Source organism: Acinonyx jubatus, chromosome C2 (assembly GCF_027475565.1).
Source record: "Acinonyx jubatus isolate Ajub_Pintada_27869175 chromosome C2, VMU_Ajub_asm_v1.0, whole genome shotgun sequence".
Taxonomy (NCBI): Eukaryota; Metazoa; Chordata; class Mammalia; order Carnivora; family Felidae; genus Acinonyx; species Acinonyx jubatus.
Window position 1 is genome coordinate 155160236 of NC_069384.1, and position 23531 is coordinate 155183766.

The 23531-nt window shown below is 45.1% G+C and overlaps 1 protein-coding gene across 14 annotated transcripts in view; it reads right to left on the reverse strand.

Annotated features, from left to right (window-relative positions):
• Window positions 1-23531, reverse strand: part of ANO10 (anoctamin 10) — a 283614-nt gene that overhangs the window by 115876 nt on the left and 144207 nt on the right. The window contains exon 12 of one of the 14 annotated variants that reach the window (XM_027040523.2): window positions 1132-1855. The exons of 12 other annotated variants lie outside the window; for them this stretch is intronic. In XM_027040523.2, coding sequence (XP_026896324.1) covers window positions 1745-1855 — 111 coding nt within the window. In that variant the 3' untranslated portion in view covers window positions 1132-1744. One more of the 14 variants, XM_053221793.1, reaches the window with a different exon arrangement.

Sequence of the window (23531 nt, forward strand, 5' to 3'; positions counted from 1 at the left end):
TGCTTTTTATTAAAAAAAAGTTTTTATTGAAATTTCAGCTAGTTAACATACAGTGTAATATTAGTTTCAGGTGTAGAATTCAGTGGTTCAACACGTCCACACAACAGCCGGTGGGCATCGCAAGGGCCCTCCTCAATCCCCGTCGCCTGTTACACCCATCCCACACTCCTCTCCCCTCAATAACCATCAGTTTGTTCTCTGTGGTTGAGTCTGTTTCTTGGTTTATGATTCTTTATTTTAATAACAAGAGACATGGGCTACCTTTCCCTTTTTACTTTGGCTGAGAGGAGAACTTAAGCACAAGATTTAGGGACCACCTGTATGAAGTATCTCATGTTATGAGGCTGTATAAGAACATACTGTCCCTTTTAGATGTTCTCTATAAGTTTCTTAGCCTCATGATCCTATTTGTATTTCAATTTTGTTGCTACTTTCTTCTTCAGGTAGGTAAAAGAAAAAAGAAATTTGAAACTTTAACGAAATAATACAGAATCTGGCAATCCAAATTTCAATAAAGCAGCAAAAAAACATCAAAATTCTAGGACTTAAAGATAAAAAAGAACCAGAGAACAACCTTTAGTGAAATGTGATTGCTACGTTTGCCTTGAAGAAAGCTTTAAAAAAAGAGAGGAAAAAAAAAAAAAGCCAAGTTTACAGCTGCAGGCACTTCTAAGTGATCAGTATTGAATAGACTGAGGAGGACAAAAGTTCATTCCCAAACGGTTAAGCTCAAAACGCAACTCAGGTGTGGGAGGCTTCTGGCACACGCAGATGAACTCATCTCTGCTCTCACATCCTCCCAACCCGCAGTGCCCCGAGGAGGGCCGCGGGCAGCTCAGGAGGCCGGCCGCCAGGCCTGGCAGGGCTCCTGGGGCCACCTCCCCGCCTTTCAGAGCCAGGCCTCTTCCAGCCAGAGAGACACGAGCTGGGACTAGGCAAATGTCATCGCCTGAGAGGGGGCTCAGGCGGAGACACAGACAAGGCGGGGAACGGAAGACGACTGCAGAGATGTGACACAGCGTTCACGAGACAAAGTAAAGGATACTATTTTTTTTAATGTTTTTTTTTTATTTTTGAGAGAGAGAGAGCACAAGTCGGGGAGGGGCAGAGAGAGCTGGAGACAGAATCGGAAGCAGGCTGCAGGCTCTGAGCTGTCAGCACAGAGCCTGACGTGGAGCTTGAACCCATGAACCATGAGATCATGACCTGAGCTGAAGTCAGACGTCCAACCGACTGAGCCACCCAGGCACCCCCAGAATGCTATTTTTAAAGAGCGATGGGAACACAGAGAGAACAGAACAGAGCTCTTGGACACTGAACATACCATAGAAATATATTCGACAGAATCAGAAAGGAGTTGAGGGAGTCTTCTCAAATTGACAAAAACAAAAAGAAAGCAAATCAACCAACCAAAAGGAGACAGGGTGGCGGGGGCCAGGGCAGGGGGGAACACACAACAAACGCTAAGTCCAGATAATGCAACAGAGGCCCAGAGGTAGAGAAGATAGGAGATGTGGAAACCATGGTTTTCCAAAAAAATAATTCAAGACATTTCACAGAAGTGAAGAACAGGAATTTTGAGTATCACATTCAACTGTTCAGAAAGAACAAAAACCAAAAAAACCCCACCAAACTACAAAAGAATCACTATAAAATTTCAAAGTATCAGGGATAAAGAGAAGACTCTGAAAACTTCTGGAGAGAATGAACAGGCCATGTTTGAAAGACGGGGGACAGGCTGGTGTCAGCCTCTCAACAGCAAAGCTGCAGGCAAGAAAACAGTGCCTTCCACATGTGGAGGAAAAACGGGAATGAAGATGTTTTCATGCAAGATTCCAAAATCTCTCTCATGCATCTGCAAAAACAAGGAAGCAGATTAAGACAAGGTATAGGGAACAAAGCAGAGCAAATCCTCAAGAGGTTGGAAACGAGGATGAGAAGCGTGTCGTGTATTTCGAGAGCGACCCTGCCCAAACTGACCTAGGACAGCTCCCATTCTGGGCCCAACCTCTGCATGGAAAACAACCAGGCACAACACTGACGGGTCGTCGGATGTGCTTCAGCACAGCACATTCAAGAACCAGTAACAGGTACAGGGAAAACGAAGCGAAAAAAAAGTGACGCAATTATCAACTCTGTTATATTTAAGGGAACATAATTATGGCGCACTACCTGCTTATCTGTGGACACATTAAAGAATTTAACCAAAAGTTGTGACGTAAAACTACATTAGGGGGTTGGAGGAACAGAGTGTATGGTGGGTGTAAAAACACTCATATGATGGGGCGCCAGGGTCTCAGTCAGCTGAGCGTCCGACTTTGGCTCAGGTCGTGATCTCGCCGTTCGTGAGTTCGAGCCCTGCGTCGGGCTCTGGGCTGATGGCTCACAGCCTGGAGCCTGCTTCGGATTCTGTGTCTCCCTCTCCCTCTGCTCCTCCCCTGTTCACACTCTGTTTCTCTCTCAAGAATAAATAAAGATAAAAGTTTTTAAAAAAACAATCGTGTTACAAAGTAGGGAGTCAATAAAACTGAAAAACACATTATGTAGAAAGGTAGAGGTGACTAGCAGAAGAAAGGGCTCGAATATTGAGTCACTGATTCCAGGAAACTAGAAAAGGGCAGTGACCTGTTACTCTGTCTTAAAGGAATATTGGGCTTTAAAATTATGATTATGCATTACTTTCAAAACATAAGATTTAAAAAGGAAACTGAGGGGCACCTGTGTGGCTCAGTCAGTTAAGCGTCTGACTCTTGCTTTCAGCTCAGGTCATGATCTCATAGTTCGTGAGTTCAAGCCCCATGATGGGCTCTGGACTGGCAGGGCAGAGCCTACTTGAGATTCTCTCTTTCTCTCTCTCTCTCTCAGAATGAATAAATATTAAAAAGGGGGAAACAATATACCTGGTCAACTATAAGCAGAAGGATTTATAAAATCTAGCTTCTAAATTACAGTAAGTACTAGGAGTGATACCTAACTTGTGCCTTTAGGGAACCATGGGATTTCAGGGTCGGAAGCACCCGCACAATCATCTAAGTTATGTCACCTTCTCCCTGGGGGGAATCCAGCTTCTTGCTGAACACCTCTGCTCCAGGAACTGCTCCCAGGGTAACCATGCCTTCCAGAACGACACAGGAGGACGCACTCGGATCAACGGGCTAACCTTCCACAGCCCCTGAAGATGGCTCTTTTCTGAGTTCCACTTCTGGCCACTCTCTGCCTTCTGAGGGGGTCTCTCTGCTTCCCAAACCATGTGGCAAAAAGGGCAAAGAACAACAGCTCCTGAGTATACAAGTCCCCCGTGCAGCAGGGCAGCCAGACAGGCTACCCTGGGTGGCGATTCCAAACCCTCCAAGGAAGGGAGGTGCAGTGGAGCTTAGGCTGAGTGCTCATGTGCTCACGACTGGGCAGGGAACAGGACAGGGCGGGGACACAGCTGCAGTCAGGCATGGGGGCGAGTTTCCAGAAGAAATGGCTAATGGGCAGGCAATCCAATAACTAAGACATCGATGTTAGCGAAAGAGACTGCTTATTGAATCTGTCTCTTAAGAGATTCAATTTTTGGTCATGTTCAAGAATTATTTAATTATATCTTCTCTTGGAACACATGATCATATGCTATCAGCTTCCTGTGCTCTGGGCCCTGATGAGTGATCACCATCGAACACCCCAAAGCAGAAATCCAACAAGACGATCGTTCCTTTAGAAAAATATCTCACTCCCTTCTTCCTCTTTGCTCATGTGTTGTGCACAGAATGACTTCCTAAGAGACTCCACCCAAAATGAGAAAGATCTGCTTCCAGACCCCAGGCCTCTTCCTCAGTGAGTGTAGTAACCATGTATTTTTATAGAATGTGGGGGATCTTGCAATTTCTCCTTTAGGCGGCGTGTTTCGTTCTTTTAACTTGCGTCATGAGATGGGATTTCATCAGGGGAGCCACACTTCTGTAACTAGACTCCGTGTAACTGCTCTCGCTGATGCACCCAGGGGCACCACTCAGCCCTCGGCCTGCCTCCCAGCCATGCACTAGACACAGATGACTAACATCAGTGGCCCCAGCACCTGACCCTGCTCCATAGATTCATCAGTCAAGACTGTCCATGAATGAGGGGAGGGGAGGGCTGTACTGTCTCCCAGAGCACATGACCCGTGGATTATGTGGACTTTGTTTGCAGCTTGGTGCACTGCTGAGCAGGGGCCCGCTATGCGCTAAGAGAGTGGATTATATAGTCTTTAGGGTGACCACTGAAGACACAGGGGGACAAACGAGGATGCAGTGCATTTTCACCATAATACCGTGGGGATTCTTACACGGTTTGATAAAATGAACTCTTCAATAACTTTCATTTCAGGTACTCAAAACATGTTTTGATTCCATCAGCTGGTACTGTGAGCACCTGCTAGAGAAAATTATTTTTCTCTTCTGGTGTGTGTGTGTGTGTGTGTGCGTGCGCTAAACGAGCATTTTGCTATAAAAAAATAAAAAATAAGTAACATAAATTAATAAGTCTCTAATTTCCAGGTAACCAAATAAAGGGCTTAGAAAAGGCCTTTCTCTATGAGGACAAGAAAGGCAGAAAGGGCATGGACACCTACAAAATAAATGACCTCGCATTTTGTTTCCTTTCTAAATAAATACTGTAAATGGCACCAGGAAGTTAAAGTGTTACTTGGCCTGGCTCACTGGGGCATAGTGTAACACCTTTAAAAGTGAAATTACTTAACAAAATTTAAAACCTGTTTTTTTATCTCATGGTCAGTAGTGGTCCTGATCAAAGACACTGTCTTACAATAAATCAACAACTACCTAAACATTTACAAATAAAAATGTCCTTTCATTGATGAGGTCTTCTATTACAATCATCTGAAAAGAATAATCCTATAAAAGTACCCTTTGCATCAACAGTGGTTTGAGGATCTTGAGGTCTGTGGATATTATTTTTCCCAATCCTCATGGCAATCGTATTCAGCAGTTAGGAACGTGACACCTGGGTGAGGCAAAAACAGCCTGTGGCTCAGGGAAGGCTTGCTTCTAGTCACCTAGTGTGAGGGAGCTGGGGCTGGACTTAGGCTTCCCACAACTAGCCCTGCTAAATCTAGGGCCCTCCCCCTTTTCAGATCTTCAACTAGGCAACGACAAAAGCCTTGGATGCTATGTGTATAGTTCTTCCCTTCAACCGTTCGTTCCTTCCTGTTGTAATAAGCCTTCAACCTAAAAATTACTGAAACCCTAAAACTTTTTATGTTTTCACGTTTCAAGCAAAGTAACAAGCAAAAAAAAAATATATATATATATATATATATATATGGCAGTTCAGAAGAGAGGGGAAAAAAACATTTTAGAGCAGTAGGATCCTATTTTTAAATCATAATGGTAAAGACAAAAAGCTTGGTGTTACCCTACACCTTCATTACCACTGGGCAGCTGGAGCGCCTGGGTGGCTCAGTCGGTTAGGTGTCCGACTTCGGCTCAGGTCATGATCACATGGTCCGTGGGTTCAAGCCCGCGTCGGGCTCTGTGCTGACAGCTTGGAGCCTGGAGCCTGCTTGGGATTCTGTCTCCCTCACTCTCTGCCCCTCTCCCACTCCTGTTCTGTTTCTCTCTGTCTCAAAAATAAATACGCATAAAAAATTAAAACAACAACAACACTGGGCAGCAGACAGCATCAGAGAACAGATACTTGCTATGTAATAAAACTGATCTAGACCATGGAAAAGGATGGAAAGTTCCCCCGGTTCATTCTAAGAATCTAGGATATACTGAATACCAAAACCTGACAAAGAAAACTACAGACAATTTCACTTATAAATATAGATGCGAAAATTCTAAATATAGCACCGGCAAGTAGAATCCAGCAGTGAATTAACAGAATAAAACAACATGACCAAGCATGGTTTATTTCAGGACTGCTGAGACGGTTCACCATTAGGAAACTAGCAGCATAATTTATTACATTTACATTTTTAAAAAGTGAACAAATAAAAACCCTGCCAATAAGGCATAGAGGCTAAAAAAACACTTGATAAAATTCAATAGCCATTCCTAATTAAAACAAGCGAGCAAAGCAAACTACCTAAAATAGAATAAGATCCAAAGCCGTTTACTACAAATTTACAGCCAACAACCTATTAAATGGTGCAACAGTAAGGTCATCACCATTTACATCAAAACTAAAGGACGTCTACTAGTCAACATTGTTTTGGCCCTAGCTAATGCAATGGCAGAAGACACAAAATAAATGGTGTAAGTATTGGCAGAGAAGAGAAAACATGATTTGCATTACAGCTATGAGTAGAAACCCAAGAAACAACAGTTATAACTAATGAGAGAGCTGAGTAGTTCTTGGAGACAAGTATTTTTTAAAAAGTTTTTCTTTATACTAGTTAGAAATGGAAATTGATTAGAAAAATACTACTCATGAAAGCAATAAAAGCAATGGATTACCAAAGGAAAACAAGAGAGGTACAGAGCTTATATGGGGAAATCCATGAATTTGTATTGAAGGATATGTAATAAGATGGTGATACACAGAGACCCGAAATACAGTGTCCTTAGATGAGCAAACTTATCACAAAGTGTTAATCCTCCCAAACTTCATATACAGGTTTAAGACAATTTCATTCAGAACCCAATGGATTTTGTTAAAACTGAACTAAATCATTTTAAAGTTCACATGGAAAAATAAATGTATGAGAACTGCCAACAAATCTTTAGGGGGAAAAACGGAGGAGGGAAAACTTTAGGGAAAAACTTGCCATACCAAATACTAAAACTTGTTTTAACGGCTCTAAGACGATATGGATTGGCTCAAAAAGAGACCGCAAGGTCAGTGACACAGAAAATCTTGAAACGTACGATAAAGATTTCAGGTTGCTAGCAGGGATGGCTTATTTAGTAAGTGGTATGAATATAAACGGATACCCCTGTGGGAAATACGAAGTTGGACTCTTGCCTCAAAAACAAAAATCCTTTCCAAATGAATTAAATGCTTAATGTAAATATAAATGTAGGTAGGACACCAAGCACTCAAAACGAGACTCACTCGTGTCGCTGTTGCAACCAGTCCCGGAAGAGGAGAAGGGCCTCTCCTCCGGGCTCCGGGCTCCGGGCTCCGGTTCCCGCAGCAGGGGGAGGCCCAGGGCTAGGGGAGAGGCCACTTCTCAGGCTCCCTGTGACCCTGCCACCTGCCACAAGCCCTCTGCCCTCCCAGGGACCCTCGTGAGCCTGTTGTTTATTTGGGCAGTGACCCCCTGCGGCAAATTCATTGGCAGAACCGTAGAATTCACCCCAAATATAATATTTCTCATACCGCTTTTATGATATATTCAAAGAAAGAAGGAAACAAGCGACACAAATTGAGCTAAACAGGAAATCCGAGAACCCTAACGTGACATTCGTGGTACAGATCTTCATGTTGATGCTTAATTTCTAATTTTGCTGCATAATCTCTGTACTTCTCATGTGGAATGACTCACGTGTTGTCCCCACCAGAAGAAGTTCTCGGCTGTGAGTCAGGTCACTGACAACCTGGTAGTTACTTTCAAAGAACTGTAGCAACATACACTCGCCCTGCTCACGTCTCTCTCCCTGAGCATCAGGTACCGACTCCCGTTCTGTGCTGCGAGGGGTGTGTGTGCAGCAGGCCAAGGCCCTGCCGGCCGATGGGGCTGCTGTTTGTCCCTCCCACTTTCTGGGAAGCTCCTGGGCAGATCTACATGTCCCCTCACCAGCAGGCGGGTTGCAGGGCAAGGGTCCTCAGGCTGCGGCGCTTGGGGCACTGGAGTAAGTTCCCGGACCAGAGTAACGGAAGGGGGTGGGGAACACAGAGGAAGGAGGGAAAAATCACAGCCCAGGCACAATCAGGGGCTGGCCCACAGCCTCCGTCACCAGAGTCCCGGAGCTCCCGGAGAGAAACCACTGGGGACGGGGGAGGGGAAGCACTTGCCCTGGTTTTCTCATTAAATGTTTTCAGAGTTCTGACTTCTATTAAAATTTGGGGCCCAGCTAAAGTCAGCAAGTATTTGTCAAGTGAGCCACTGCGATGCTGCCACTCTGGGTAAAATGAAGGAACACAGGAGACGCAGACCCTGTCACAACGAGCTTATGGTCCGTTACGATGCGGAATCCGGGCATGAAGCAAACACAAAACATTTCCATAGTAACATGTACTCAAGCGTGGCTCGATTATATGCCTCCAAACAAGGAGCCTGGCTATAAAGAAACGCTCTAGATGGGGAGGCATCTACCAAGGAGGGCCTGATGGCGGCGGAGGAGGTAGGATTCCAGGAGGCAGCCAGGAGAGCCACTGACCAGAGGAAGGGGGAACTTGCAAAGCACGGAGGCTGGAGTCGGCAGCAGTGCAAAAAAAATTGGGTGCTGGGGAGGAAGAGATGAGAACAGGAGGCAAACCCCACTTCCCGTGACCACCTCACTTCACCCCAAACCTTCCACAGTGTGTTCTCACCACCTAGAAGTCCCTTTTGAAGGGGCTCTTAAAACTCCTTTCGGAAGACTTTTAAAACCATCACTCTCCTGGGGCACGTAAGAACACAAAGCACGGGACAGCCGTTGGCCTGCTCCTCATTTCTCCGCCCACATCCAGAGCCCGACCCTTGGGAATCGCTCTCCTCTCGGAGTCGAGGGCGCACAGGGCTCCGGGCTCCGGGGCAGAGCCACCTCGTGCAGCCCAGCAGTGTCAGGGTGTGGCAGGGGCTGGAGGGGCGCTCCCCCGCGTACCCAGCAGCCCTTCCGAGCAGCTGGCCTACACTCGAAGCTTCACTGATACTCTCTGCCTGAGCTCATTGGCAGGAGCCAAAGACAGGTTTTCTGCACCACCCCGGGCTCATTTTCCAGTTTTCAAAGGGGGCTCGACAGCTGCTGTGCTGAAAGCCGGAGGGGCTGTGGTTGCCAATCGTGCTACCAGGAGAGACGTTCAATTTGCCACGTGCTGGCCGATGGCAGCCACCGTTGCATGCAGTCACTTTCAGAGGTGTGACAGTGAGAAAACATGCCCTTAGGATCGACGAGATGTGGGCTGCGATACATTCAGCTTTTATCCCAAACTCTAACTCTACAGATACTGATACTAAAACCACCCTTGAACGTAATCAACCTGAGGCCAGGATTTACCTTTCAGACCTGAAAAGATGCATTAGCTAAGATGTGTGTGTGCACAGGTGTGCACATGCACACACATACAAACACAAACACACCCATTCCAGAAATTATCACAAGTATTTTAGCTTTCTCCGTGTATGCATTCTGGATTGGGATGGGGTAACCTATGAAGGTTTAGAAAGGCTGGATAAGCTTCCAGTCTATTTGACTTCCTATAGGTCGATCTAGAACGGTGGTCAAAGAAACCATAAAAGGGGAACCAAAAAACCCTGTAAAAGGTTTGTAGCAGGACTGGGGAGGGTGGTGTGTGAGGAACTGAATTAACCCGAATTTCTCAGTAACAAAATGAGTCACATCCGGAGTAGAAGGGGTCAAGTGTTATAAATTCCAAAATGTTTTAAATGGGTGAACAAAGTCTTACTACTATAAAAGCCATTCCTAGCAAATGGGTTCAATAAACTGGCTCTGGCAGAAATACCGGAAGCAGTCCGAGTCCTGGGCCTCGGCCCAGCCTCGTCAAGTTCCTAACCTCGGCTCTGTGTGGGTCTGTGACAGTAATTCTGTTCCCTCTGGGGGGATAAGGAGCCCTGGGGTGAAGCAGTGAATGTAAACAACTTTGGCTATGTCCTACCAGAAGGTCACAGCCACATATTCCAAACATCACTGAGCTATCTTGTGCTTTCTTCTAACGTGCTTGACGTGCTTAACAGAGTCTAACCTACTTTAACGAGTTAGATGTATTCGATCTGCATTGCTCTTTGCTCAGAAGAGTCAGCTTGTTAGAGTCCAAGGATGCTTTGCCAAGCTCTTTGGCATGCTCGGGTCAGACAAAGTCTGCAAGTAAAGTTTAACTTAATTAACTAATTCTGTGTGGAGGTTGATCGTTTAACGAACCCTAATGCGCTTATGTATAAGTTTATTGAATGTTAATCAGAATATTAATGAAGGTGACTGTGATTCAAAATTTACTAGATTTACAAATAAAACACAAGCTTTATAAATTGAGCATAAGAAACATTGTCTTTTACATTCAAAATTTCAATAACTTGAGTACTAAAACACAAGTAATTTTGAGTAATCCTTTCTATGCATGAGGCCCGCCGCAGATAAGAAACACTAATAGAACTCCATTAACACCAAGACAGAAAACCTAGAGAATCTGAGGGGTGAAGGGGTCAGCAAAATCACTGGGACAGAGCCCTCCAGGGGGAGGCAAAGGGAGGAAAGGTGGAAAGAGGCCACCACCCGCTACCTGGGCGCACCTGAGCCTCAGAGTCCTGGGCTAATGAGGATGGCTATGTTACTCACCAGGGCCCAGGGCCCAGCCCACAGCTACATATCGCTGACATTCTGCTGAATAGGACTAAATCTGCCAGGGTGTTGGCAGGAGGAGGGTGGAAGATGGCAGGGACTGTTATGGGGAAGGGGAAGGGGAAAGCCCGGGACCCTGGAGCCATAGCAAGGTCCTTGCCCAAATCACTTCGCCCACACCATGTTCTGTGATACTGAGCACAGGATCACCAGTGTAGACAGTGTCTGGACCCGGCCATTTCCCATTTCCAACTTAAGAGTGAACTGATGGAGATCACTGAAACTATGCATCCATAAATCATTGGTAGAAGGTATCCTTTTCCACAGCCAATAAAATCAAGCTGTTAAACACTATAGTTTTTAGAAATCAGAACAATGTGGGCTCCCTCTAGTGGTTTAAACACCTTTAAATACCCTCAGCTACTTAGAGGAAGCTTCTACTTTGATCATTTACGTCTACTTTTCGTACTGTCCAATCCTTTTCCTCTGGGGAAATCCACATCTTACAAATAGTCCACCACAAATTTCATCCCAGTGGATGAGGAGAGGGGTAGGCCCCGAGATCAAATGTGCCGGCTCCCAAGTCACAAAGCAAGTTTCTCTGCCCCTTCAAGGTCAATGTAAGCAAGATGGGGACAGACAGAGCTAGGCCACGTGACCGGGGGGGGGGGGGGCAGGTAAGGACCGCACATTAGGCCAAGGGAAATGAGCTACGACCACAACATTTCAAAAGTTCATTTTCTCAGGTGGCTACAAAATCATCTCTGACAAAATTAAAAAGGACTAGTTTCTCACAGCCTTTAGGCCAATCCCGGCTGCTGCAGCTGCCCCCACAGTTAAGATCTGTCTGAATTTTTCAATGCTGCCATGTAAACGAAGGTCTCATCACTGCCCAGTAATGCATCCTATTAAGAGCTGCACTCTATTGAGGCCAGTTCACAGCTGAGAAAGAAGGATTTTTGTACCGTGTAGCAGACCCAAGGATGGCTGCCATTTGCACTGAAGTTCTGAGTCTTGTTACAATAATGTGCAATAAAGTGCTGGCGATCTGCAGGGGAGAAAAATCAATACAAACAGACGAAAAAGCCAAAGGCAGAGGAACCAAAGAAAAAAGCACGAGCTCCCTCCACTCAGAAGTGTAAATAACAATTATGAAACGGATGGGAATATAACTGCTACCTACGTGATTACCCCTGTGGCTGTGTTGGTATATATTTTCCACCACTGCTGAAGGAGGTATTTGAAACTCAGGCTGGTTCACCTGATTTACAGGAGAAAGTCTTTTCAGAAAATTGTTCTTGAATCAGCTTCTAAACAATTTACCAACTTGTCCAAAGTCTCTTTCAAAGATGGTGGTAAAAATCTGAATGAAATTCTTCTGAATTCTCAGCAGTTTCTCTGATCTGCTCTAGGAAAACTAAGACCAAACAAAAGCAGCTTTCCGACACAGTGTGAGATACAAGTCTGCAACTGGGAACTGGGTTTCTTACTACAGCTTAAGTTGTATACACGGAATGCCATTTATAGTTGGAAATAATTATAGTTAAATCCAATGTGCCTGGTAATTTCTATAAAATGTTGAACGTTGGATCCCTGGTAAGAATAAAATTCTCTCTCACATTGCTTTTTTCCATGGGAAAATCAGATTTGAATTAAAATTGCTTTAATTGTAAGGGCATTTTTCCTGCTTGGCCCAGGGACTGCCCTACAGGCTGGATTCCCTTGACATCATTTCACTAGAGAACTGACTGAAGGGCAGGTGGTTTACATAAGATGTCATCATCTCCAGGGCTTTACCCGGGTCCCAGTGAAGCCCCAAATCATACATCAAAACCCTTTACTTGAGGTTTGCTTCAAAACCTCAGAGTGGCTTTCTTACTCATCAGAAGAGAGGCATCACATTTTCTTCCCATCTTCTTTTCATGTCATCATTTCAGATCACAGAACCAAAACACTGCCATTCTGTGACAGATATTCCAGAGGAGTATGTGATATATACACACACAAAGTCAAGAAGCCAAAACCGTCAGCCAGTGGAATTTGTTTCAGTCTGGTCCTTATTCTGTGGTTTTCACATCTTTCACTTATGTTTAAGAAAATAATATGGTGCCTCAGGGCACTTTCTTACTCCCCCCACAGGACTGGGATCTTATGAGTATGCATAAGAGGGATGCAAGATCCCTGTGGAACAAATGAATTTTACATTTCAATTTGTAGCAGAGACAGAGGCACCTTGTTCTGTAGAAGAGCTGAAAAAGGTGAAGAATTCAAGATTTAAATCACTAAAGAAAAAAAGAAAAACATTCTATCCAAAAATGTTTATGATGAATAAATATGAGATACGGTGTTCCTGTAAGACTACAACGTAAAGTAAGCATACTTGGGGCGCCTGGGTGGCTCAGTCAAGCTTCCGACTTTGGCTCAGGTCACAATCTCATGGTTTGGGAGTTCGAGCTCTGCACTCGGCTTGCTGCTGTCGGCTCAGAGCCCGCTTTAGATCCTCTGTGCCCCTCTCTCTGTCCCTCCCCAGTCACTCACACATCCTCTTTCTCTCAAAAATGAATATTTAAAAAATTTAAAAAAAATTTAAATGAGCGTAATTTATTATCCTTTGCGTATGCTTCCTAACGGTCAACTTTTTAAAAGAGACCTAATGCTCTTACAGTATCATCCAGACCTTGTTTGCCACGACTCATCTACAATGGCCCTACCCTAGAAATGACAGCTCTCTTCTCTACGGTGCTCAGGCCACACATGGGGGTCATCCTCGATGCCTCGCTTCTGTCAGATCCCACCTGCAACCTGTCACCAAGTCCTTCTGATTTTCCCTCAAAAATACATCTGGCCAACCACCTCTGCTACCTGCAACACTCAGTACCCTGGCCGAGGACCCTGTCACTGCCGTTCCAGATCACTGCCACGGCCTCTGAACTGGTCTTTCTGCCTTTGCCCTTATCCCTTCCGGTCTGTGTCACCACAGCAGCAAGAGTGGCCCCACCAACACGTACTTCTGACTGCCCATCTCTGCTCAGAACCCCCAGCAGCTCCCGCATCACCCAGGGTTATGTCAAAGTCTTGCCCGTGACCTGAAAAGCCCCACGTGATCTGCCTTCCCGTTTCCTCTGTTACATTTCTGGACTATCTCTTCTTTGCCTTGTTCACTCCAATGTAGCGACATGAGCCCCTGGGCTCTTTTTGTGATTTAATTTTTTTAAAAATTTTAAGTAGGTTCCATGCCACGTGGGGCCTGAACTTACAACCCTGAGATTGAGAGTCACATGCTCCTATTAGGTATTTGCCCAAAGGATACAAAAATACAGATTCAAAGATCCAAACACACGCACCCCAATGTTTACAGCAGCATTATGAGTACGAGCCAAAGTACGGAAAGAGCCCTAATGCCCACTGACTGATGAATGGACAAAGAAGACGTGGTGTCTATATACATGCAATGGACTATTACTCGGCCCCCGAAAAGAATGAAATCTTACCATTTGTAATGACGTCAATGGAGCCAGAATGTATATATAATGTTAAGTGAAAGAAGTCAGTCAGAGAAAGACAAATACAATACAATTTCACTCATGTGGAATTGAAGAAACAAAACGGATGAAAACACGAGAAGGAGAAAAAAAAGAGGGAAACAAACCATAAGAGACTCTTAACCACAGAGAACAAACTATGGGTTGACACAGGGAGCTGGAGGGGGATGGGCTGGGTGGGGGCTGGGTATTAAGGAGGGCACTTGATGCGATGAGCACCGGGCGTTGTATGGCAGTGATGAACCACCGAATTCTACTCCCGAAGCCCGTGGTGCCCTGCGTGTTTACTAACTAGAATTTACATCAAGCAACAAGAGTCACGTGCTCTACAGACTGAGCCAGCTGCCCTTTTTCAACACACCAGGCCCAGGCCCACAGCAGGGCCTCTCTCTCTCGGCCGTGGCTCAGTTTCGCTCTCCCTGGGAAGCCTTCTCCCCACCCTATGAGGACAAGGCCCATCTCCCTTCCTTACCTTAGTTTTCTCCTTAGCACTTACCACTAACACATCCTGAATATCCACTTATCTTACTCATTATCTTTCCCCCTGAAATATATACTCCACGAAGGCAGAGTTTTTCTTTCTTTTTGCTGACTGCTGTATCATCATTGCAAGAAATGTGTCTGGCACCGAGCAGGTGCTCATAAATCCTTACTGAATCAACTGAATGAGTCACGATTCCTATTTATGGGAAGATTCTGGAACACAGCTAGTGTCATAAGGAGAAAAAGTACTTCAGGGCTTTATTTTGCTACGGACTTGACACTGTTACCCTTTTACCCCGAGTTGCCAGACGCATTCTCTGTATCCCTAGCGTCCAGGAAACTCACCAGTGCCTTCTTCTCTAACCAGAGTCCAGAAAAGACAGGAAAAAAAAAAAAAAAAAAAAACCCAAAAACCAAAAGGTGAGAATTGTTCTGCCATGCGCTTCGAGAAAGGCAGGGTGGGTGCTCTAGGCTCTCCCTGCCCTGCCTCACAGGAGGGAAGGACACATATCCAGGGAGGCCCAGGAGCCACCGCTTCACCCTCAGGTCTCGCTCTCCCTGGGAAGCCTTCTCACCACCCTATCCAGGACGCACGTGCAACTGGGGCACGCTTGCCCACGGCTGCTTCCCCAGCCGGCACCGCATGTGGACCGGCCACGTGTGTGAGGCGCCCCCACCCTCCCACGACCCCTGCTGCTGCTGGTCCCTCGAAGGCTGGCACGCCACGAGCCGGCGCCGCCCGGAGGTCCTCGCAGCTGAGGCCAAGCCCTTCACGAAGGAGCAGAGAAGAGGCAACATCCCAAACATCTGGCGGTGGCACAGTGCAGCACAGTCACTGGTGGCCGAGCGACCAGGCCACTCAGTGGAGCAGAGGCCGGTCTCCAGATGCCCGTGGACAGTGGGGGGATCTCCATCAGCAGAGACAATGAATGTTAAACTCAGAGATGTCCTTTATAGGCTCTAGGGAGACACTGTGTCACTATTAACTGTGGTAAAAATGAAGTGCCACCAGCACGTGGACGTGGTTTTGAAAAGAAGGGGAAGAGTCTACAGTCGGCATGTGAATAAATAAATCAGCCCAACAAATGCTTACAAATAACGTGGTCAAACCAAGAGGAAATGTGCTAGATGTCTGTGAAGGGTAGGAGAAAAATGCAAAGGTACTTATTTAAGAACACTTGAAATAAATTATACTTTGAATAATTGCGGTATTTTTCACAACGAGAAAAGTTTATGATGTTAAAGAGACGGCAAAAGTGGGGGAAAGAAGGAAGTGAATAAAAAAGGAATAAAATTAATTTGAAAAGAAAACTGTTCTCATTCTATGGAAGGTACTTCTCCCTATTTTTTAAAAAAGACCAAGCTTTACAAGGTCACGAAGAGGTCCTCATCCAAGTTAACAACCTCTGTTCTGCAAAAGCTCCACGCAGCTACAGACTGGGAGAAAATATTTGCAAACCACACATCCAACACGGGACTACTAACTAGATTGCACGAAAAACTGTAAAAACTCACCGTCTAAAGAAAATCTAGTTAGAAAACGGGCAAAAGACATCAATGGACATTTCACCGCAGAGGAAACACAGATGACAAATAAGCCCAAAAAGATGGCGACCCTCATTAGCCCGAAGCAAAATGTAAATTAAAATCACTATGAGATATCCATGCCAACCCATCAGAACGGCTAAAATAAAGATTTGTGATGCCACCGTCCGGGCAAGGATGTGGAGAAGCTGCATCAGTCATTCACTGCCGGTGGGAATGTAAAACGGTACAGGCACCTAAAAAGTTTGGCCACTGCTTAGAAAACTAAACATGCAAATAGGGCCCAGCGATGTAAGTGCCTCTTGGACACTTATCCAGAGAAATGAAAACTGAAGCTCACACGAAACCTGTGCAGAAGTGTTCCCAGTGGCTTTATTTGTTCTTCAATGTTCTTCAATGGCTGAAGGGTTAAACAAACCATACTCTCACTCAACAATAAAAAGGAACAAGCTATCGATACACGCAATAATTTGGATGAATCTTCAGCAAACTGGGCTGAGTGAAAAAAGCCAATCTTAAAAGGGTATGTAACTGCATGACTTAACCATGTAACTTTTTTTTTTTTTAAGACAAACTCTTGGAAATGGGGAACGGCTGGTGATTGCCACGGGTAGGAGATACAGGGGGTGAGTGAGGGTGGGGGGTGCAGAATAAGTGGGGCTATAAAAGGACTAGAGGGATCTTTGCAGTGCTGAGCTGTTCTGTATCCTGACTATGATGGTGAATACACAAGCCTACACGTGACACAATTATACAGCACTAAATACCCATATACAAATGAGCACAGTAAAACTGGGGAAATCTGACCAAGATCAGAGGATTGGATCAATGTCAATGTCCTGATTTTTGACGTGACCTATAGTTCTACAAAATGTTACCACTGGAGGAAACGGGGAAAAGGCACGCAGGATCTCTGTGTATTATTTCTTACAACTACATGCGAACCTACAATGGTCTCGTAAAAATTTCAGCGAAAAACATCGTAAGGTCATTACCTCACCGCGGTCTCATTAAGCACCTTCTCCCAAGTCCTTTGGACCTAACTGAATATGTCACTGTGCAAGCAAGCAAGCCTGTAGGGTTGATTCACTTGACGGTTAATTGAACCCACCAGATTTATATAAAAACTCCCCAACAATCCTACCAAGTCAGCCAGAATTTACATTCTGCACGCCGTTCATATCTCCAGCTCGACTGGAAAAAAGATGATCTTTTTAAATAGTAATGTGTTAAATATGACACAATCACATTTAGTTTTGGTATAATCACGCTGTTCTCAAGGTGACAAAAATTAACTACCTAATGGTTATCCCATTTCATGGTTTAATTAAAATTGTTATAAACAGCAATAGTATAGCTTGATTAATTTGACCAATTAGTGAATTTTTATAAGCAATGTTCAGAATTTCACCACCACTTGAATGATACCATGTTCAAAGACTATAGCTTTAAGTGATACAAAGACACTTAATGCAAAAAAAAAAAAAAAAATGATGCACAAATAAGTATTATATTTCTAATAGAATTTATTTATACATTATGGTTACTGGGCTTTTTGGCTGCTGCTCTAGTAACGCAAATTAGATTTTTTTAGAAAATTACCAAATACAGTTCATACATCAATTTACTGATTTGACAGTATCTGCAAAATCTCAGAAAAATGTTTTAACGAGGTCCTAGCTCTAGACTGACGTTTCCAATTCTATTTAGCCTGAGAGTGGAGTCTGCATAAGCTCTTCCATATTAGATTAACGTCTAACATCCAATCTCCATCTCTGCCTCAAAACGATCTTTCATAAAATAAACCTTAGCATCTTTCCTCACATGTCAATCGTAATTGTGAACACACACGGTCAGGCAGAAGACATCTGCCTGGCTTGGGTTCATGGCTGCTCGTGTCATTGCCCTTCATTTCTGGGCTGCCCCCGTGGCCTCCCACTTTCAGTCTTAGGATGTGTGTCCTGAATGGGCCCTGACACCGGAGAGGATCAGGGCGGCCTGTATCCGTAGTCCCACAAGAACGGGGCCTGTAGGCTTCCGCAGCGGGAGAAAAGGTCTGGTACTCAGACACCACTCCCCGAGTAGGGGGGCTGTGCACTGTGAGCTTAAACCTGTGCCTGCAGGCATCAGGGCACTGCCCCTCCCGGCTGCTTTCCTGGATGGTACAGGCACGTGACAGTGAGGTCCACAGCACGAGGGCTAAGTACGGCAGCACACAGTCTTGCCACGTAAACTCAGAGGCCACAGGCTCCGACGGTGCCTTCCCTAGAGGACGGCTGGAGTGGGAGCGTGAGGAGGGCTGGGGCCCCCGACGGTGAATCCGCTACAGCAACACAAAGATGGACGGAAATGAAGAGGGACCCACCAGTGCTCCAGCCAGGCTGGACCTCAAACTGAACAAATATTGCCCTCCTCATTCTTGAAGCCTCCCTCCCCACCTTCACCTGTCTTTCTGTAGGACCCTTTGTGCCGGGAACTCTGTACCCATACTGACATCTCGCTGGCCTCAACGTATGCTTATTAGCGAGGCTTGGATGGCCACCATCAGTGCCAGGCGCGAGACCACCTTCAGGACGTGGCAACACGCGGCCCGTGCCTACGGAGACTGCCCAGGTCCCGTGTTCTCCTGTAAAACCCCTCCGGCCTTTCACGCCGGGAGGGCTTGCCGTATTGGAGCCCTTAGCCTGCTGCAGCCTCCCGCACCGGCGAAGTAGTGAACCATCTTCCTTCTTTGCATCTGCCTTCCCGTTACACATGTCCAGAGCACAGAGGTCGGTTTCTGACAACAATGGAAAGACCCCCACCCGTGCCCTCTCATTGCTCTGTACTTTCCAGCACGGAACGCGGCTCTGGGCACACGAGAAAAGCAGAGGCGGGGGAAGATGGACATCTCAGGAGCCGGCCAAGAGAGAACCAGGTCTGCCACTTGTCATTGAATCAACACCAGCCACCGCTCTAAGCACTTTAAAAACACCTGCTTGCTTCTTTTCATGACAATAATATGAAGGTAGGTACTGTCATCACACGTTATCTTACAGGTGAAGAACAGAGAGGTACAAAGAGGTTCGGGAATTCGGCCAGAGTCAGTCATCGTGACGGGACCACAATGCCAACAGGACAAGTGGTGAGTAGCAGTCAGATTCTGGATATACTTTAAAGTGAACAAGACATTTGGATTTAGGGCTGCAGTGAGATGAGTCAAGGAGGGACTCCCTGGATTTTGGCCTTGGCGATTAGAAAGACAGAAGTGCCCTTTGTGGAAATGGAAAGGGTTTTATTTTCATTCCTACATAATTAACTATATTAAAAAATATTATGTTCCTACTGATTAAAAATACCCCGAGGGGCAACTTCCACGTCGCCAAGACGAAATAACCCTCCCACCCAACATAACAACAGCCAAAATTTTATGAAACAATAGTCTTCAAGACACGAGACGTTGAGCAATGAAGGACTATGATCCCTGAGACAGGAAACAAGGTGGGCATCCGGTCACTCCAGCGTGCTGCCTACAGAAAGTCTCCAGGGCTCAGCAAGGGGAGAGACGGTAAGGTTGTGCCCAGCAGGCTCCCTGAGCTGCAGCGAGAGTCCAGGGAAAACACGACACCAAATGTGTGCCAGATGAGGAGGTCTGCAGATGGTGTCCCTGAGCCGCACGTCTGAGGAAGCGACCTGAAGTCTGGGAAGGGAGCATCTGAATGGACTGGAGGGAACCGTGTGCCTGGTGCTCACACAGGACTGAGAAAGTGTCTGCTCCCACCAGCCAGACTGGAAAACCTAACTCATGGGTCACCAGATAGAGTATTCAGAGGGTCCTGATTCAATACTGGGACATAATTATGAAGGAAGAGATAAACAGAAGTATAAATATACTATTGTATGGTTCTCATACTGTACATGAAGTGATATAGTATCTCTTGACGACAGGCTGTAATAAAATAAAGATGTATAATATCAACCTTAAAGCAATCACGGCCATAAACAGAATTGTAGCTATTAATTCCAAAAAGGAGAAAAAATATAGACTCACACACATACACACAAACCTCTAAGAATTCATTAGAAGGCAGAAAAGGGAACAGACAGCAAGATGATAGACTTAAATCTAACCATATCAATAACCAAGTTAAATATAAATGCTATAACATCCTAATTAAAAGGCAGAGATTGTCAGACTAGTTACAACAGTAACTAACCAGTTACAACAGTAACCCCTAACCATATGCTGCTTAAAAGAAGCATAGTTAAAATATATAGGCACAAATAGGAGAAGGATGTTAAAAAATAAATAAATAAATAAATAAAATATATATATATATATATATATATATATATATATATATACATATATATATACACACACACACACATACATACACACACACACAGGTCAAAGAAGAGAGACTATGTGGGAAACACTATTATGATACCAGAAGACATTATGGAAGCACATTAATTAATCATTAATCCTAAATGGGGAGACCAGGAAAAGGTGACGTCTAAACTGGTCCTTGGAGGACAAGGGGTCCTCTGACAGCAGCAACTGGATGGGAGAAAATTCGAGGACTAAGGAAACTCCAGGCAGACACCAAAGCAGGAAGACACAAACACTGAGGTGTCCGTGAAAGGAGGGGTGGTGGGAGGAGGAGGGGAGGAAAGACAGCTAAGAGACAGATCACAGAGGATCTTAAGTCCCTTGCTAAGGATGCTGGTCTTTATGTTATGAAAAGGGGAACAACCAAAGGTTTTTCCGATCACAAATGAGATGGTCAGAACCGTGCGTCACAAACAACAGACGGCAGAGGAAGAAACTGGAGTCGAGGAGAGCAGTCAGGCACTCGCCAATGAGGCATGACAACAGTGGCCCTGAAGGTGGATGGCACCTCCGAAAGGAGGTTGAAGGAGGAGGCATTCTAGAGGCAGGATCAGCAGATGGGAGACAAAAGGAAGCTCTAAAGGAAAAGAGGAAAGCAAAAATGGCCCGTGGTTTCAAAGGGAGTTGCCATGAAGACAGTGAAACCATTTGCTGCAATAGGAAATCAGAGAAAGAAGGCAGCACGAGAGTGGAGTCCCGGGAGGCCACTGTGCTCTCTTCTGAGTGCCGCCATGGTGGTGCCTACTGAACGTCTACGGGGCGGTGTCCTCAGGCAGCCAGAAGGCCAGAGCCAGCAGACGGAGGCGCGGATGTATGAGTCCACTGCACGGACAAGACAGCCCCTCTACAAGAGGAGCTACTGCACGGTAATTACATCAAGCTTAAGCCCAGGCCTCTTTAGGAATTAACGACTCAATACATCTTTTCCAGATTTTAATCTAATCTCTTCCAAAGGGTCAACATTTCACACAAACAACTTTATAAGAAATCGAGATACGTAAACTTCAAAAATATTCAAACATTTTTAATCTAGAGCAAACTGTTTCCTGTTTTGGTATTAGGAATATTGACTTGTAAATAAGTTAATTAGCCCCATTTATGTCTACAGCAGAGCTTCTCAAACCATCTGTGGTGAAGGACCAAAGTTTTAAATTCCTTGTCCATTATGGACCCACGTATGGCCCTACTGGGGCTTGAACTGTATTGTGTGTTGCCCAAATTCCTATGTTGAAGCCCTAACCCCCACTGTGACTATAACTTCAAGACAGGGCTGACAAAGGCATAAGTAGGATTAAATGAGGCCATAAGGGTGGTGCCCTGATGTAACGAGTCTAGTCTCCTTATAGGAAGAGACCCCAAAGAGGCCTCTCTCTCTCTCTCTCTCTCTCTCCCTTCCTTTGAACGCACACACAAAGAACATCTCAAGATGGTGGCCACCTAACAGCCAAGGGACGGGGCCTCAGAATGGAATCTACCCTGCTGACACCCTGGATCTTGAGCTTCCAACCTCCAGAACTGTGAGATCTAATTTCTGTTATTTAAACAGCTACCCGGTCCGTGGTATTTTGTTACGCAGTCAGAGCAGACGCATACACACCGCATGGAGCGAAATGAGCTTGCCCAACACACAGCTCACCATGCAAGCTGCATTCTACTCTACTTGGCCTCTACCTCGTTCAACAACATGAGACCGCTGACCACATGCTTAAATGTTGCAGCAATGTCAAACTTCCTGAGACATTTCTAAACTCTTCTACCCTGCCCCTGTACTAATTTCACTGTTGACCAGTATCAAACACTTTGTGGGCTTCACAGCAGTCTGCAGACCAAGCTTCAACCAGTACTGGTTTATAGTCTTTCTGTGAAAGTTTTTCAAAAATGCAACGTTTCGCTTAGGCATAGAACTGAAAATAAAGGCATAAATATTCAACACATTTGAAAGCAGATGTATGATGTGGGCTGAGGGGAAGTGCAAGATTCCATCATACACCTAGGCAAGATCCCTCAAAACACTGCAGAATACGGGTTCTTCAAAATAAATGGCACTGTGCCTGTTTACGGTGCCTCTTGTCTTCTGCTTCTCTTTTGCTTTTCCATCAGTCTCTATAATCATATCCACAGAGCACGTTATAATTAGATGACAAGCTCAAAGCTGGAGTGTGACGACCTCTTCAACTGACAATACATACACCAAATTCACAAAACAGATGCCCTCGAGGGACTCCAACTTAGTTAGATGGATAAACAAATTAACTCCCATGATCCTGCCACTGAGGTGAGGACCTTCCGTTCCCAACGAGATGTCCAACTTCCTGGCCATCCCAGAGGATCTTCGATGCGCAGAATCCAATGCACACATTTGGTTTTCACTCAGCCACCAGTGGGTTGTTTTTTTTCCTACAAAAAGTGCTCATTCATCCTCGGAAGCTTCATGTAGCTTCTCCAGCACAAAGGAGAACAATGATTGCCTTTTCAGCACTCATGGAAACAGGACAGAAATCAGTGGGGATCATCATGGTTTTAAGCCAGTATCATATGACTTGGCAAACAGATGAGATTGCAAGACCACAGAATATATTTTTTTGCAAACAGCATTGCTGTGAAAAACTTTGCTGGCTGAACTTTCCTCTTTTTCCTATGTCCAAGGAAAAGGTAATTCAGTGTTAGTCTTCTCACTTCTTCAAAGTTCTTGTAACTGTAGGACTCCATGAGGAAAAGCTAATGAAGAACAGAATTTCAGAACTGTAAAGACCCAGAATAACCAATGGCAACCTCCTTGTAGCAGAGATGGCCAGCTATTCACCTAAATAAATTTCTTCTTTCTTTTCACAGGGGAGGAAAACACTTCCCAGGTTCCCAGTGGCCACGTGGTCTCCCAATGGCTGTGGCTGATCTCCACAGACCTCAGAATGTAAACAGAAATGACCAAAAAACTGCTAGAACTGATACAAGAATTCAGCAAAGCCACAGGATATAAAATCAATCGACAGAAATCGGTTGTATTTCTACACACCAATAATGATGCAACAGAAAGAGATATCAAGGAATCACTCCCATTTACAATTATACCAAGAACCGTAAAGTATCTAGGAATAAAGTTAACCGAAGAGGTAAAAGATCTGTATACTGAAAACTACAGAAAACTTATGAAAGACACTG